Source organism: Hibiscus syriacus, unplaced genomic scaffold, assembly GCF_006381635.1.
Source record: "Hibiscus syriacus cultivar Baekdansim isolate YM2019G1 unplaced genomic scaffold, ASM638163v2 tig00110186_pilon, whole genome shotgun sequence".
Classification (NCBI taxonomy): Eukaryota; Viridiplantae; Streptophyta; class Magnoliopsida; order Malvales; family Malvaceae; genus Hibiscus; species Hibiscus syriacus.
The window spans coordinates 417717-433851 of record NW_024062617.1 but is presented as its reverse complement, the minus strand read 5'-3'; the positions used below and the strand labels follow the sequence as shown (position 1 = coordinate 433851).

The window sequence follows — 16135 nt, the reverse complement described above, 5'->3', positions numbered from 1 at the left end:
TGCTGCTGCATATTTTACGTTTCAGAATTCAATTTGAAAATATGTTTGAAAAAAAAGGAAATATAAAATAAAAATAAAGAATCACCAAATAAAAATTTTGCACCACCATAACTCAAATGTCTGCATGGACAATGAATAAATCCATTCAAAGTCAAAATGTTCAATATTTTATTACAAATGGTATGAAACACACAAATGAAAAGAGATTTCCCACCTAAGAATGAAATGATGAAATTTTAGTATACAAGCTTAAGATGGAAAATGAATCATTTTAACTATTGATTCAAGTTATTTCACAAATACTATATACCTCAACCCTTTTTTCCGAGCTGGAAATGGAAATCTGTATGATTTAGTGTTCATCAGGCAAGGAATTCAGCTTTTTCTCCAGCATTTTGGCCCTTCTAAGTGCCTCCAAAGCCTCAGCTTGTTTCCCTGACCTTTTCAGGTTCACTGCCTTGACCTTTTCTGCCTTAATCCTCTCTTCCAACTGGATTCTCTCTTGTTGCTTAACATCGTCGGTTTTAGCAGCATTGGGTTTTACGGGATGTTGTCTTTTAAGGTTATGTTCCATGGCACTAGAATCATCCAATCCAATAGCATTCAGGGCAGACAAAAGTTGAGGATCGAGAAGATCCTCGACAACTACATCATCTGCTTTTCCTGCCCCAGTGTTTGTTAAATCATTACCTGCCGACTCTTCCAACTGGGCCTCAAGAGACTTGGCTATTTCAAATTCAGCTTCTGCTTCTTGAATCCTACCTTCTCTTCGCAGCTTCAAAGCCTGCCGCTTATGACTAAGGGATTCCTGTTGCAGCTTGAAGCGATCACGCCCAGACAGTGGTTTTGGAGCCACACTTGATGCACCCTTTTCCTTGGTGACATCAGAGGGACCAGTGGATGCACATATTGACCCATCATTTGTGCCAGATTTAGGTGGAGAGCCTGCTTTTGGCGGAGTACCACCTTCTGTAAGGCTTTTCTCTAACAACTTTGCTTGCTGAAGTTCGTCTCGAGCTTCTGCCAATTTTCCATCTCTCTTCAAAGCAAGTGCCTGCTTCTTATGAGATAAAACTGCTTGCCTAAGTGAATCTTGGTTGTTCTGGGAAGTGAATGCCTCCTGACTCAAACTCGCATCAAACACATGTGCCTTCTGCTCTCCATTTACCAGTCTACTTTTTCCAATAGTATCTTCATCTTTTGTTCCAAGATTTTGGGAAGATGATGGAGCATCGGTTTTAGCAAGAGAAGAGTTGGATCCAAAATCACCTTTCACCTCATCTTTCAAAATCCCTTGCCCCTCATTGTTGGCAAATGATTCAAAGTTCTGAGGTTTACTGTCTCTGGAAACATCAAACACAAGCTCTTCTTTTGGAGCTGCCATTTCTGCTTCCAATACCTTTGCCTTTTGCAACAAGTCCTCAGCCTCTTCAGCTTGCCCTTTTCGTCTAAGGGCAAGAGCCCTTCTTTTCAAATCTAGAAGTTCTCTTTCAATTACCCTTTTACTTCTTGGTGGTAAAGCCGATATGCCCAAAGATGATTCTGTGGCAGATGGACGGCCAGAATGTAAAGACTCAATGGCAAGATGTTTAGAGTGCTTTTCTTGCATCGTTACTGGTTCCATTTCATCGTCTTTCCAACCCAGATTCTTCAGAATTGAGAGCATAGCAGGATCAGTCATATCATTCCCAATGGCATCTTCATCAACTTCTTCCACAACACCTTTAAGGGGAGCTACAGTGGCCTTTTCGTTTGGCCACTTTGACTCAACCACTTCTTTTGGCGCTTCCATTTCTGCCAACTCAGCCTCTAATGCTTTAGCTGCTTCCAGCACTTCTTCTGCTTCATCAGTATTTCCTTGGCGCCGAAGAGAAAGAGCTTTCCTTTTCAAGCCTAATAGCTCCCTCTGTATTTCAGCTTTAGTTCTTCTTGATGCCTTAGTTGGGATCTTAGGAGTGGATTGAATCAAAGAAGATTCAACGACTTTTTCAGAATCATTTTGTGTAGAATGTTTTGGCAAAGAGTTCGAAAGCTCATCATTTTCATTCCAACCTAAGTTCCTTAGGATTGAAAGATATGTCGGATCATGCATGTCATGATCAGTAACATCTTCTCCTTCAACTGGCAGAGTTACTGACAAACTAGGGTGCTCGCCTTTCGAATCCTTCATGCTATTGCCAATAGTTACCTGTGCAGTCTTCATGTTGGAAGCATTCTCCATGTCTTCAAGCTGCTGCTCAAGAATCTTGCCTTTCTTTCTTCTTCCTCTGACTCATCCAATCGTCCTTCCCTTCTCAAAGCGAGGGCTTTCTTCTTCAAACCCAGAAGCTCTTTCTGAATTGCCAATCTACTCTTTCGTGCAGGTTTTACTCCCATATCTTTCATAGCATTAACATCCAATTTGGCTGACTTCACTGATATATCAGCAGCGTGAGGAGTTGGGACATTTTGATCAAATGTCAAATTCTCTGGCTGAGATTCAAAGTTTTCAAGGTCCTTCTCCAGCAACTTTGCCTTCTTTAACTGGGCCATTGCCTCCGCAACGTTACCTGCCCGCTTTTGATTAAGAGCCTCTCTCTTTAACGAAAGAATTTCATTTAATAATGCCTCCCTGTTAACAGGTGCAGACTGAGCCACAACATCTTCACTAGGATTAGAATCCTCAGCCCAACCTAGTGATTTCAGAGCAGTAACTATTTCCGGATCTTCCATATCATTATCGGTTACTTCAAAATTACTATCTATGCCAATATCATCAGCAGCTCCCAAAAGGTGATCAAAATCAAAACCTTCTATGTGCTCATACTGAATTAGCATTTCATCTTCTTTATCATTGTCCATACTATTGATTATTGCAGATAGCTCATCATCCGAATCATCAGCTCCAGCTAATAGTTCTTGTTCTTCGAGTTGCTTTTCTAATATTTTAGCTCTCTTCAATTCTTCCTTCGCTTCTGCAAGCTTCCCTTCACGCTTCAACATAAGAGCCTTTTTCTTAAATGCAACAACCTGGGTCTTGTCTGGGCCATGTTTGCCATTCTTCTTTGGCATTTCTCCAAGAAGAGAAGAGAGTTCACCCTCCAAACTCATACTTGTGGATCCTTTATTCTCGTTATGTAGATCCATATCAGACCAACCAAGTTCACGGAGTTCAGCAGCCAGGTCATCCTTGCCCACTTGACTAGAGGCCCTATTTTTTCTGCCCGAGTCTTTAGTGGCATCTATGTTTTGGATCTCAGACATGTTTCCGGAAGGCAAACTCTTTTTACGGTTTTTTCTATATATATCTCCAAAGACTCAGCCTGCCTCTCTAGCTCCTTCCCTCTCTTAAAGGCTCTCAGAGCTTCCTCTGGTTTCCTTCTCCTTTTAGAATTTTATACTTCCTTTTTTCATCCAACGCTTGCTGGCGTAATTCCTCAGGGCTCAAAGATGCCATATCATTCTGCATACGCTGATCAACGGACTGACTTCGCCGTATTTCTCCTCCCCCATCCTCACCGCCAACTACATTGGAAGACGATGCACTGCTAGCTGCCCGAGTAACACTAGGAGACATATCTTTGCTCGAAATTACCCCTGACGAAGACGATTCAAACAATACCTCTCCCAGCTCTACTTTTGTGTCCATGGCGCAACTCAAATCGTGCGGCTCTTCTAGTGTTTTACAAGGTTCACAAATACGCACGGGAGAATCACCCTGTCCACGCAAAACCATTCTTTTCTGGGTACAGGTACCACAAAACAGGCCTCCACACCTTCGGCAGTGATGCTGGCAATCCAGAGTTGAAAACGAAACATCAATAATAAAGATATTATTACCAAAAAGAAAAAGGAGTATATATTGACATCTAAAAGTAGGATTCTAATTAGATTCAACTTTGAGTTTCTCTATCACATAACATTAATAAGCTAAGCCAACAAAATGTCTCAAACTCCAATACAATCATTCCAATTCCTTACGTATTAGAGAAATTCACGAAGTAATATAAAATACTAAATTTCAAGCAGAGCAATTATTACCAAAAAAGAATAATACTACACCCGTCTCGATTTCAATAAGTAGGATTCTAATCGGATTCAACTTTAAATCTTATAAATGGAGCATCAATAAGTTAAACCGAAAAGAAATCCCAGGAGTGATAAAAAATACTGAAATTTCAAGTAAAATCAGAAGCAACACCCATATTTGGAGGGGTGGGGGAGAAGAAAATTTGAGATATGGGTATGGAATTAGAGAAAAGAAAAGGTAAGAACTCCTGAAAAGATCAAGGAGTCAACAGCAAAACCTTGCGATTGATGAAGGTGACTGAGAAGAACAGCCCTGGCAATGAGAAGCATCAACCACCCAAGTATTCCCTCTCAACGAAGGCTTTGCAGGCAATCCGATTCTCTAACATCTCGTGATTTCTTATTTAAATAAAAAAGAAATCAAATCAAAGGAAAACAGATACTCTTCTTTTTCCCGATATGCCTCGATCTTTACTGTTCTCTTATTTTCTTTTTTTTTTCAAAGATTTTCCTTTATTCTCGATTTGGGTAGATTAATTGTAGAGAAGGGAAACATGGATCTATGAAGTCTTCAAGACTTATTTTAGGAAAAGTCAAGGGTTGATAATGACGACGGAAAAGACGAACTTTTATCGTACCTAGTAGGAGGCAACGGCGTCGTTTCTTGTTTGGCGCGAAGGGTATGGATAGCCCAGACCAAATGTTTGGGTTGGATATATTGCCACTGCCCCTGATGTGGGAGGGTTTGGTTGAATATTTCAATGGATCCGTCAGATAAACAGATTGGATTGGATTGGATTGGAATGGAGAATTTAGATCGTATTAATTTGATTTTTACAATTTTTATATCTTTTTGAATTATCTTTATTTCAATTGGCCCGGATATCTTAACACGCATTGTTCCGTTAAAGATCGAAACGAATCTTGATGCCGAATATGGAGATGTTGATGGCTGAGGGATTGATTGATGATTTGCATGAGAACCGACGGCATTGTAGGCCTAACTGCAGGGTCATCCTGAACACACAACAATGCAATGTGTATCCATCTCGTGACCTTGGAAACCGGACAATCATCGGCAATGTTCGGATCGATCAACTCGTGTCCTTTGTCTTCGTTCCATACCCTACATGCCTTCTCATGGCCATATGTAGCACAAAGTACACGAGCTTTAAGTTTACATACAAGGAAGTGATAATAAGAGAGGATTCTTACATATGTTTATAGGGATTTCGTGTTTAATATAGATACAAGGTGAGCAAATCATTTGTTTGCTAAACATCAAGAACTTGTGACAGCACAACTGATTCTTCTATTCTTACTTCATTCATAAATAAGGTGACAGATATATATGGTTATATATCTGCCTTCAAGATTGCATCGAATAACTAGAGCTTCATCGAGGGTCGAACTCCGTAATTGATACTTCGTTGATAGACCAAGGAATCGATCGACTAGTGGATTGATCGGATTCCAGCCACTGCCCGGCATCTTCCCCTCTGTTGTTGAGTTACAAAAATATGCAGGTGGTTAGGTAATGGAAGTGTGACAGAGTAACTATTAAGCATCATAGCAATGGCAGCCATTGTAGCCTTTCGACTGGATCTCTTGAACACATATAACCCGATTTGGATGCATCTCATGACTTCGTTTCTCGAGTAATTATCCTTCAAAACAGGGTAAAAATTTCCAAGGGTGTCCCGTTCTTCCAATGTTTCCAAGCCTGCAATTGTTCATAGGGTAATGATAAATTGATAATTGGGTCAGCATAGCCAAAAAAGAATTGCAGACCCAATTATACTCACGTAGCTGATAAGGTCATCCGCACCATCCTTTTGATAAAAATTATTGTTTCTCTCACCACTTACGATTTCCAGAATTAAAACACCGAAACTGTATGTATCCGATTTCACCGAAAACTGCCCGTGCATTGCGTATTCTGGTGACATATAGCCGCTACAAACAGGTATCAATGTTCAAGAACTCATGGAACTTAGGCAAAGAAAATGCTGCATATGTTCAAAACTTACTAGGTTCCAACAACTCTTTTTGTAGTTCCTTGAGTTTGATCGCCTCCAAAAATCCTTGCCATGCCGAAATCCGAAATCTTCGGTTCACGTCACCATCTAATAAGATATTGCTGGCCTTGAGATCACGGTGTATGATTCTCAGCCGAGAATCCTCGTGCAGATAAAGAATCCCTCGAGCGACCCCTACAACGATCTTGTACCGTATAGACCAATCCAACTGTCCTCGTTTTTCAGGATCTAAAGAAAAAACCAATTAAGCATTCTTGTTCAAATCTTGCCAGTGCATAAAAATCCAAATTTTATTACCGAAAGAAACGGTCCAGGCTCTTGTTAGGAACATATTCGTATATTAGTATCTTTTCATCTGCTTCCACGCAGAATCCCAGTAATCTCACAAGATTCCTATGTTGAAGTTTGGCTACCAAGACAGCCTCGTTTTTGAACTCCTCGGAACCTTGCCCCGAGCTTCTCGACAGCCTCTTGACCGCGACTTCTTGTCCATTAGGAAGAATACCCTGACACTGTAAAATAACCGGCATTAAAAAGCTTCCTAATGCCGGTTTCCAGATTCAAATCTCTGCATCTGCAATGCTTCCCCATTGTAAAACAAAAATAATACCTTGTAAACTTCACCGAAGCCACCTTCTCCTACTTGTTGCTGTCCGAGAAGTTGTTTGTGGCAACTTCTATAGTGCTCAAATCATACTGCAACCACTCCATCGTGCTTATATCATACGCTGCTGTTCAACCAAATACAAAATGAGGTGAGACAATCCAAGAACAATGTGAACCCAAGAAACGAGATCGTTTATGGCTTGGAATAAGTTCGGTTTTACCGTTTTCTTCTACACCTTTGTCTTCTTTTCTCCTTTTTAATAAACAACAACCCAAGAAAAAGAGCAGAACAGAGACAGAGATCGGAGCAACAACGGCAATGATTATTGGCAATGTGTTCTTTTTGCTTTTTCCTGCACAAGCAATAAAGATATAGGAATACGAGTGCCGAACGCAGATAATTCAAGAAAAATTAAGAGTCCGAGCGGAGCAATATGACCGAACCTGGACTTGTAGGAGGAGGAGTCAACACAAATGGAGGTGGCGGTAGTGAAACTGCAGATTGATTGTAGAAAGGGTAAAGTTCATATCTAATGTTGCATCTCGGAGTTAACACTCTTCCCCCTTGCTTCCCATCGCAACAAACGGGCAAATCCGAGATAGCTTGTCTTAAACGCGTGTTACAATCTGAGGTTGTCAGGTCGGAGTACACTGTAAAAGGTTGTATAGTGTTTGAAACCCGGAAAGGCCTCTCTGGTCGCGAAGTTCTTAAAACGCATCGTGTCGGCCAGTATCCGGTTGAAACGGTCTTGGTTCGTGACGTTCCCAGTGTTCATCAAGTAAACCTTGGGTGCTCCGGCGACGGTGGAAACGATTGACTGGTTTGAGTAACGGACGAGGCAATCATCGTACCAAATCACCGCGGTTTTTTCGACAGGCAACGTTGAGTGACGTCTTTGGTGGCTGCGGACACACAATCCCGACACCCTTTGTCCGAAACATCACCCCTGCAGAGAAACAAACCGTGGACGGCGTAGGCGATTCTCCCGGAGGTCGTGTTGTGGAAACGTCGGCCGGCGGTGGCGTTGGAGGAAAGAGAAGAGAGTAGGTTATTGAGATTGGCTCTGTAAGTGGCGTTTGGTGGGAAAACTGTGGTGTTGGGACAGAAATGGAAGAGGTAAGTTTGTTGTTGAGCTTGGTGAAGCTAAACCATGGGAGTAACAGGAGAGAGATGAAGATGATGGAAATAAGCATCTTTTGTGTTCCCTTTTTTTCTTTTCCAGGGATAAGCAACATCGTCGAGTGTTGAAGCTAAGGTTGTTTAGTGGTGTCTAAGAGTCGTTCAGCTTGTCGTCACGTCAGACAGTCAACCCAAGTAATAAAGGCCATTGACAGATGGAAGTTGGGGATAAACACTGCATTCATATTCATTGTACCCTAAAAGACGCAGGGACCACTCACCCACCTTCAAACAAATCCAGCTCCAGTTCTTACACTATACATGGGAACGAAAATCGCCTGCCCCCTCCATTTCCATTTGAGTTTTGATTAATTACACCTTTAGTCTATAGATTTTATTTAATTATTCAATTTAATCATTGTTTTAATTTCCTAATTCTATGAATAATTAAGGAATCACGACTTTGATGCATAGACTTACACAATCGAAAAATATTCAGTGTTTACGAGCAAATCTCGATTGGCCTGCAGGCTGCAGCAATTACACCAACAACAGCTAATCAATCAACGAGGTGACAAATTTGAAATTGTTACTTCATTAATGGAGCATATTCTATACTTCGAAGAGGGTTGATTTGGTTCTGCAACAACACGTCCGACAGAAAATGCAGGCACTGCTGGTCGAGGAAGTGATATGGTCTCACTTCCCAACTTGAGAATCACAGAAGACATGGTTGGTCTATCTGCAGGGTCTTCTTGCACGCACAACAGCCCAATATGGATGCATCGAAGCACCTGAGTGGCCGGCCATTCACGACTCAACAAGCAACGGATCTATTACTTCCATTCCTTTACCTTTAGACCATAGTTTCCATGCCGGTAATTGTTACATAAATTAGAATGGAGCATCCTCACAACTATCAATCATTTGAAGAAACAAGTATTGGATAAAAGAAATACAAAGGTTAAGAGGCTTTCACCACGCTCCCAAAGATGAAACCCACTGTTTCTTTTGCTGCTGATTATCTCCAGCATGAGGACTCCGAAACTGAAAACATCGGATTTCACAGAGAAAAGACCTACCATTGCATACTCCGGTGCCATGTATCCGCTGATAAAATCAAATTAGATTCCTTAAAGATGAGAAGAATGTGCCTGTCTTAGTGAGATGATGGTAGGAGTTCATGGACTTACTATGTTCCGACCACTCTGTATTCTTTGCTTTGATTTCCAAAAACTTCTTGCCATCCCGAAATCAGATATCTTCGGGTTCATCTCATTATCTAACAAAACATTGCTAGATTTAAGATCCCGGTGAATGATTCTAAGACGAGAGTCGTCGTGTAAGTATAGAATGCCTCAAGCAATGTCATTGATGATGCTAAGTCGCTTCTGCCAATCCAGTAGCACACCGGAAGTTGGATCTGAAAAGATTAATCTCACAAAATATAACATTCTGAACAAGAAGAGAAGAATTGTTTGGTTTAAGAATCAAACCAAATAGGAACACATCAAGGCTTTTGTTGGGCATGAATTCATGGACAAGCAATTTTTCGTTTTGCTCCAAGCACAGACGAGGAGTCTCACGAGATTCCTATGTTGTAATTTGGTAATCGACAAGACTTCATTCTTGAACTCAATCAGCCCTAGGCCAGAACTTCTAGAAAGCTTCTTGACAGCAATTTCTTTACCATCCGGAAGTATACCCTACAAGAGAAATAAATGAACCTCTAGACCATCCGCACACACAAACAAGTCCCAACACTAGTGAACATCATCATACATACCTTGTAAACAGGGCCAAACCCGCCTTCTCCGAGTTTATTTTCTTCTCAAAAGTGTCTGGTTGCTGCATGTAAAATACCCAACTGACTAGAAGGAAACTCCTGAGATCTCACCCCGGTCTTGACATGAAGATTTTCATTCGAGTAGTCGTTGTCTACTCTTCCACCTAATTCAATTAGCTTAATATCTTGGCTGTTGCCATCCTCGTTCTCTTCAATACAAAACAATTAGTAGCCATAAATAACAATATTGTTTCAATCAGCAGAAATCATGTACATACCTTGAAAATATCTCCTTCTCCAAAGGAAGACACCTCCAGAAAAGATGAGGTGTACTCCAAAAACCGTTACTCCCATAGCAATCCATTTCGTTTGGCCTAGGTTTACTAAAACGATAAGTAGTCCGAGAAAACCAAAAAGGGCAAGCTAAATTCAGAATAATCTGATTCTACTAACCGTCAGTTCCACTTGTTTCGATTTCCGACGAAAAGGGCGCTTCTGGTTCAACTCCTTGTCCCTCGATCATACTGGTCTCCGGTGATTCGTATCGAGGTTCTCCATAAAATCGATATGTCTCGTACCTGATATTGCTGCTTGGTGTAAGAACCTTCCCACCTTGTTTTACACCAGAAGCGTTTGGAATTTGAGCAATTGCAATACGTAACATGATTGGCAATCTGGAACTGTTAATTGTTAAATCAGGGGTGCATTGAACAAGTCCATACAGCTTCAGGTAACTTGAAACGTCAGTTTCTTTAGTTGCATACATGTTCCTAGAAACATTCAGTATCATTCTATTCAGATTGTCGAAAGTCTCATGCAGATTCTTTCTGAAACAGTCGAATTCTGGTACGTCTAGAGTACTAAACTTATGAAAAGAAGGTGACAATTCCAGAGAAGAAAGATCTGTAGGAATAGCGCACAAGGCATTCATAATACCATATGATGGCTTCTTTTTTCTTGTGGCACTGCCTTCGGAACTTGGTGCGAGCCGCCTTGATGCAGCTTTGGCACAGATCAAGTTGAACGTCAACTCTGCAGAGGAAAAGACCATACACCTTGTCTGGATCTTCCCCTTCCGTGTCGTTAAAGAAACCATGACTAATTCCTTGATCGAAAAGTTTCTGGACGAGAAGGCGATCAAGATTATCCTCTAACCGGCTCAAAGAATCATAATTAAACTTTCTGGAGCAATTTGCAAGGAGATGTTACTGACCCCTGCATTTTGGACATGTTTTGTGAGACAACGAGGAACAAAGAAGACAGAAAGAACAGCATGATGATAATGCATCATCTTCTTCTTGCAGTTTTTTCCAAACAATTCTGAAATCTGACCAAATTTAAGACCAGAATTAACCCGAATCTGGACAACGAAGTCATTGTCTTGTCTTTTTTACTCTAATAATTTCCACAAAACCGAACCATTTTACAAGCTCATGAAAATATCTTGTAAGCAAAACTTTTGAGTCTTCTAAGTTTAACTTGTAAATTCGGATCAATTGACCATGCTCGTCAACCGATAATAGCCCTTTTGATGGTCTTATGAAGCTGCCAAGAATTGTCATGGAATTGTCATCAAGGCCAAATAGGAAAGGAAAACGTAGGTATGAAGAGCAAACTCAATCAATGACTTCAACTAATAACCTTAACCTAAATAGCAGCCTGAACCTTGACCTACATCTTATGGTCCTAGCGTCCCATGCAATAAGGTGTTTTACATCAAAAGTATATAGTTTTCACTAATTATAAGAGTTTTTTCTAACTTTGGAGTCGAATTGAATCTGACACTGGCGGAACCAATATAGGATGAGGGGTGTCATTTGACGCCCAAAAGTTTTTAGAAAATATATATTTTTATATAAATTATATATATAATATAAAAAAGTAAAAATATATTATTAAAAAGTTTTGACACCCTCTTAAAAACTGATCTTATATTTTAATTTTTTTAAATATCTAATAATAAAAAATCTAAAATCCCATTTCAATCTAACCTCACCTCCTCAAAATCTATTATTATTAATTATGGGTGTAGCATAGAATATTATTAAATAAAATAAGACTATAAATATAACTGGTTAAAATATAAAATCACCTCAAAAAAATAATCATATCATATATTTTTTTAAAATATAACTTAGAAATTGGATAGATTGGTGATTAAAATAATTTCAAAAAAGGACGGTAAAAATGTATAGTTATGCTGATATAAGTATATGTTTATTTCTTAAGTACTAAGATAGTGGTAGATTTACATATATATTTTAAGTACCGGTGTAAGTATGTATTCTTTTACTATCCTAGTACCTAAAAATAAATGCATACTTACACCGATATAAGTAAGCACATCTAGATTAATAAGTTAAAATCCAAATAAAAAATAAAGGAATATATTATTTTAATATTTTATAAGAAAATACCATTAATAATTAAAGAGTGTATAAATGAGTTAATAAATGAACTTATTCGTTAACATAAACGAATCAAACATTATCTTGTTCATGTTTGTTCGTTTGTCAAACGAACAAAAATTTTTGTTCATACTTATTTATTTAGCTTAATACAACTTATATGAACTATTCACCGAAGTTTTATTCATCTACACCATATTTTATCCATATTATATATTAATTTATAGGATATTAATGTTATGCATTAATATATATGACTTTATTAAGACGTTTTGATTTTTAAATGATGATACCGTAATTTAAAATTTTTGACTCCCTCTCTGGAATCCGATATTATTTCGAGAGATAATTTTTTGATATTTACTCAATTTACAAGATTAGGATTTGAAGTCAATTTTTCAAGGGACCATATCATTTTTACTATTCGATGATCAATAAGGATGATAATACAAGAATGGAATAATCAACTGAAAAGAAAAGAAGAAAGAAAAGTACAAGACAGATGCAAGAATCAACTGAAATAGACAGGACATTTCTTCTTCTTCCCAAGCCGGCAGGATCGATCCATCTGTCCGACTGCAACATCACAATTGACATGCATCTTATGATGCTTACTGTCCCATGTAGTAACCTTAAATCTAATCACCGACGTTTCTCCAACGAAACACCACCGTCCCTTGTTGCCTCGCATCCATGAACTCCTTCCACGGTTGCTGTTCACCGTCATGTCGCCCCAGCGAACGTACCGTACACGATCGTCGTCGTCTTCGGTTCCTGGAAAAAAGGGTCCATCAATGGAGCCGACCCGATTTTGATCCTTATAGAAAATCGATCCGACCACCGAGTCGTAATAGATTCCAATTGTTGGTTGGAGTTCCTATCTGTGACATTGAACGATCAAAAGCATTCTCGAACCCCGAAGGTTGAGCCAAAGCAACCGTGAAATCCACGATGTGAACCGCGGACGATGAGGGCGTAAACTAAGCCACAAAATGAACAACAAGATTCCAACAAGTAAAACAACAGACAAGAATACGGTACACAGTATTTTGATGACTCTATTGGTGAAGCTTTCACGAACCCGATGCGCGTAGTAGCGGGCAGTGTGGTGGCGTTTTGAGCGGTTGTGGGGTTGAGGTAGGTTCGGTTGAGCCGGGTAGTCTTGTAGGGTGTACCGAATCGGCAGCCTGTCGGAACCACCACCGGACATTGTTTAATCCGGCTTATCGAGAAGAATTTCAGGGTTGTTTATTTTATGATGAAACAAAAGGGTGTTTATGTAGGTGTTATTACGTGATCTAAAAGGCAAGGGAACGTTAAGGAATTTGGAGTCTTTAGCATGTGAAAGAAAGGAATATGAGCATTGTTTAATGAGTAGAGGCTTATTACGGATAACCATCAACAAACTATCGTAAATATATATGTATATAATTATACAGGCATGTTAACCCTAATATATATACATACAAACAAGAGAAACTCCATAGATTCTCATTTTTTATCTCAATTTTTTTTATGAAACAAATTGTGCTGCCAACTTTTCTTATCGGATTAAATGAATTTTATTACAAACTTCATCGATGTTCATAAATGATCTTTGTTTGGATAATGTATGTTAGAAAATTACAATGTTTGTTTCTTGGGGTTGGGTTGGTTTAGAAGCAATTTCAACGTGATTTTGTTGCTCTATTAATTCGTTAACTACGTTTAGTTAAATTAAGATATATTACTTTTTATATTATACTGCCAGCTTTAAGGTATAAAGGTATCTTGCAGCGTATGGCAGCTGAAGGTATGTTTACAATTTAGATAAGAATATGGTTTTCAAATTAGGTGGATACGCTTTGTTTATGGTATTCCATTAATTAATTCAAATTAAAATATTTTTATAATATGATAATCAATAAAGTTAAACTTGGAATATAAACATTTAAATTGTTGAGGCCTCTTTTGAACGTGAAAAAAAATTGAAAATGGGGCATTAACATTTTGGGTTTAGGAAATCGAAGCGAATGTGTTATGGCTTATTCCGGCCGGTAATAACTGGATTGGGCTACCGTGTTTTTATGATCATTGTGCGATTTGGACTCTTTACAGTAATGGGATAAGAAACACGTCAAGAAGCTATCAATATTCACAATCGCATGTTATATATCGACATAATGTTTAAGTTATTTAGATTCAAAAAAATTTTCAAAATATTTCATAATCACGTTTACATTATATTCTTTAATGTTATAATAACAATCATGTCAATTGAGTTAAAATATTACATACTTAATAATCACGTTAACATATATTAAACTAAATTTTTTATTAAAAAAAATAATCAAATAATCCATTTAATTCAATTTGGATTTAAATAAAAATTTGACCTCGAATCCATTCAAACGATTAACTATACTTTCATGCATGTCTTCAAAGTCAAGTTTGCGATTAAAACTCAGCCGTCAACTTTAGAAACAGGTTAACTGTAATAAATAAGCAAAAAATGTAATATTGATCAGCTGCAATTCAAAGTTAAGTTTGATGATATGCAAGGACAAGCCAACTCCTAGTTAATTAATCACTATGTTGACTTAGAAATGCATATATTTCATAATAGAGAGGTGCCTCAAAAATCAAATATATAATAATAACTTGTAATGATTTTTACATAACAAAACATTGCCCTCCACATGGTTTTAATACTACAATTTCAGTATCAGTATTGATTATTTAAATTGCTATTTAATAATTGAAGATAAAATTAATTTGTTTTATTTAGGGTTATATTTGTTATATTTAAGGTTATATTTGTCATGAATTATCAGTTAAAAGGGCGTATTCTGCATTTTTTTACTATTAATTCTGGAAAGTAAGATCATGCACGAAAATGAGCATAACACAACTAAAGCAGTAGCAACAAATTTATAAGATCGAAGATTTAACAATCAAATATTATCGATTTAGAACACTCGTCACTAAGTGTCCTAAAAGTACTGATTTGAGACCTAATTCGAATGATCCCACATGTATTCAAGGAATTCCATCTCCATGGTAAGTGGAACAAAAGTCACTATTTTCATTTCCCATTTAATCATACAAGCAAGATTACCCAAAAGGCCATGGCTATTATCGTAAACATACAGAATACCCTTCCTATAGTTCAAAGAAAAGTTACGATATTGTTCGACATCCTATATGTTTTATGATAAGGGTTTTAAGTCCCATCAATCATGGAACAGTTCAATTTCATTAAAGGTTAAAGTAGACACAACATTTGAAAATATAATATTAAATTCATCGAAAGGTTTATAATTGATTATTCAACTGATAATATTTAAAAAATAATAATTTTACGAAAGAAAAATAAAATCTTTGATCCCTCAAAATCACAATTAGTAAAGTCGTCTAACGAAAACTAAAATCAACATCTACAATACACAATGTAAAATTACAATTTGTAAAATTAAATGAGTCGTGGTATTTCAATCAATAATTTAGATAATAATTAAATTAAAATTTATTGTTCAAGCAGTGAGTGTTGTTCAGAATTGAATTTTATGGTGATTGTGCCAGCAACAAGTGGATTCATGTTTAGTGTGGCGTCAATATCAGACCACTCTTACTGCACAACTTTAAGTTGTGCACGCAATTGCATATGTTGTTAATCAGTCTAATTATACCCAAATCTTTCACGGTGGAGATGCCCTCTCAACTAATAAATTTGACAGTCACGTCAATTATTAAATAATCTATATGATTGCAAAATTAATTAATTTATTTTAAAAAACATTTTTATAAATTTTCATACATTAAATCAAAATAATAATATGTAGCATCATCAATTTTGATCCTAATATTGTTGAAATTTAATCAATTATTAGGCGTTTTTCCTGAAAAATCACCACTGACCGATAGATTTATCGATCTAACATCGGTCAGACTATATTTTTCGATCTAACACCCTTAGCAGTAAAGTGTACCCCCTGCACCGGGCTATATGCTGATTTGGCGCAACGTGGGGTAAGACGCACCCTCTGAAGCGCGTCTTATACTGACATAGATACACGTGGATAAAGCGCGGCCCCTGGGCGCGCCTTACGCCACGTTAGGGTATAGCGCGCGGCAGGGGCCGCGTCTTACCTTTAATTATGATCTATATATAGCGCGGGACAGGGGTCGC

General features: G+C 38.0%; 1 protein-coding gene and 4 pseudogenes across 1 annotated transcript; all 5 read right to left on the bottom strand.

Annotated features, from left to right (window-relative positions):
• Positions 1 to 130: 130 nt before the first annotated feature.
• Positions 131 to 5275, bottom strand: LOC120217283 (annotated as a pseudogene).
• Positions 5238 to 8504, bottom strand: LOC120217282 (annotated as a pseudogene).
• On the bottom strand, positions 7704 to 10853 carry LOC120217210 (annotated as a pseudogene).
• LOC120217281 (cysteine-rich repeat secretory protein 9-like) lies at positions 10426 to 10834 on the bottom strand. Its single transcript, XM_039214457.1, has 2 exons — positions 10830 to 10834; positions 10426 to 10741 (listed from the first exon to the last, which is right to left on the bottom strand). The coding sequence occupies exons 1-2, from the start codon at positions 10832 to 10834 to the stop codon at positions 10426 to 10428; spliced, it is 321 nt and encodes a 106-aa protein (XP_039070388.1).
• A 1600-nt stretch (positions 10854 to 12453) lies between the features above and the next one.
• Positions 12454 to 13344, bottom strand: LOC120217176 (annotated as a pseudogene).
• Between the last annotated feature and the right edge of the window lie 2791 nt (positions 13345 to 16135).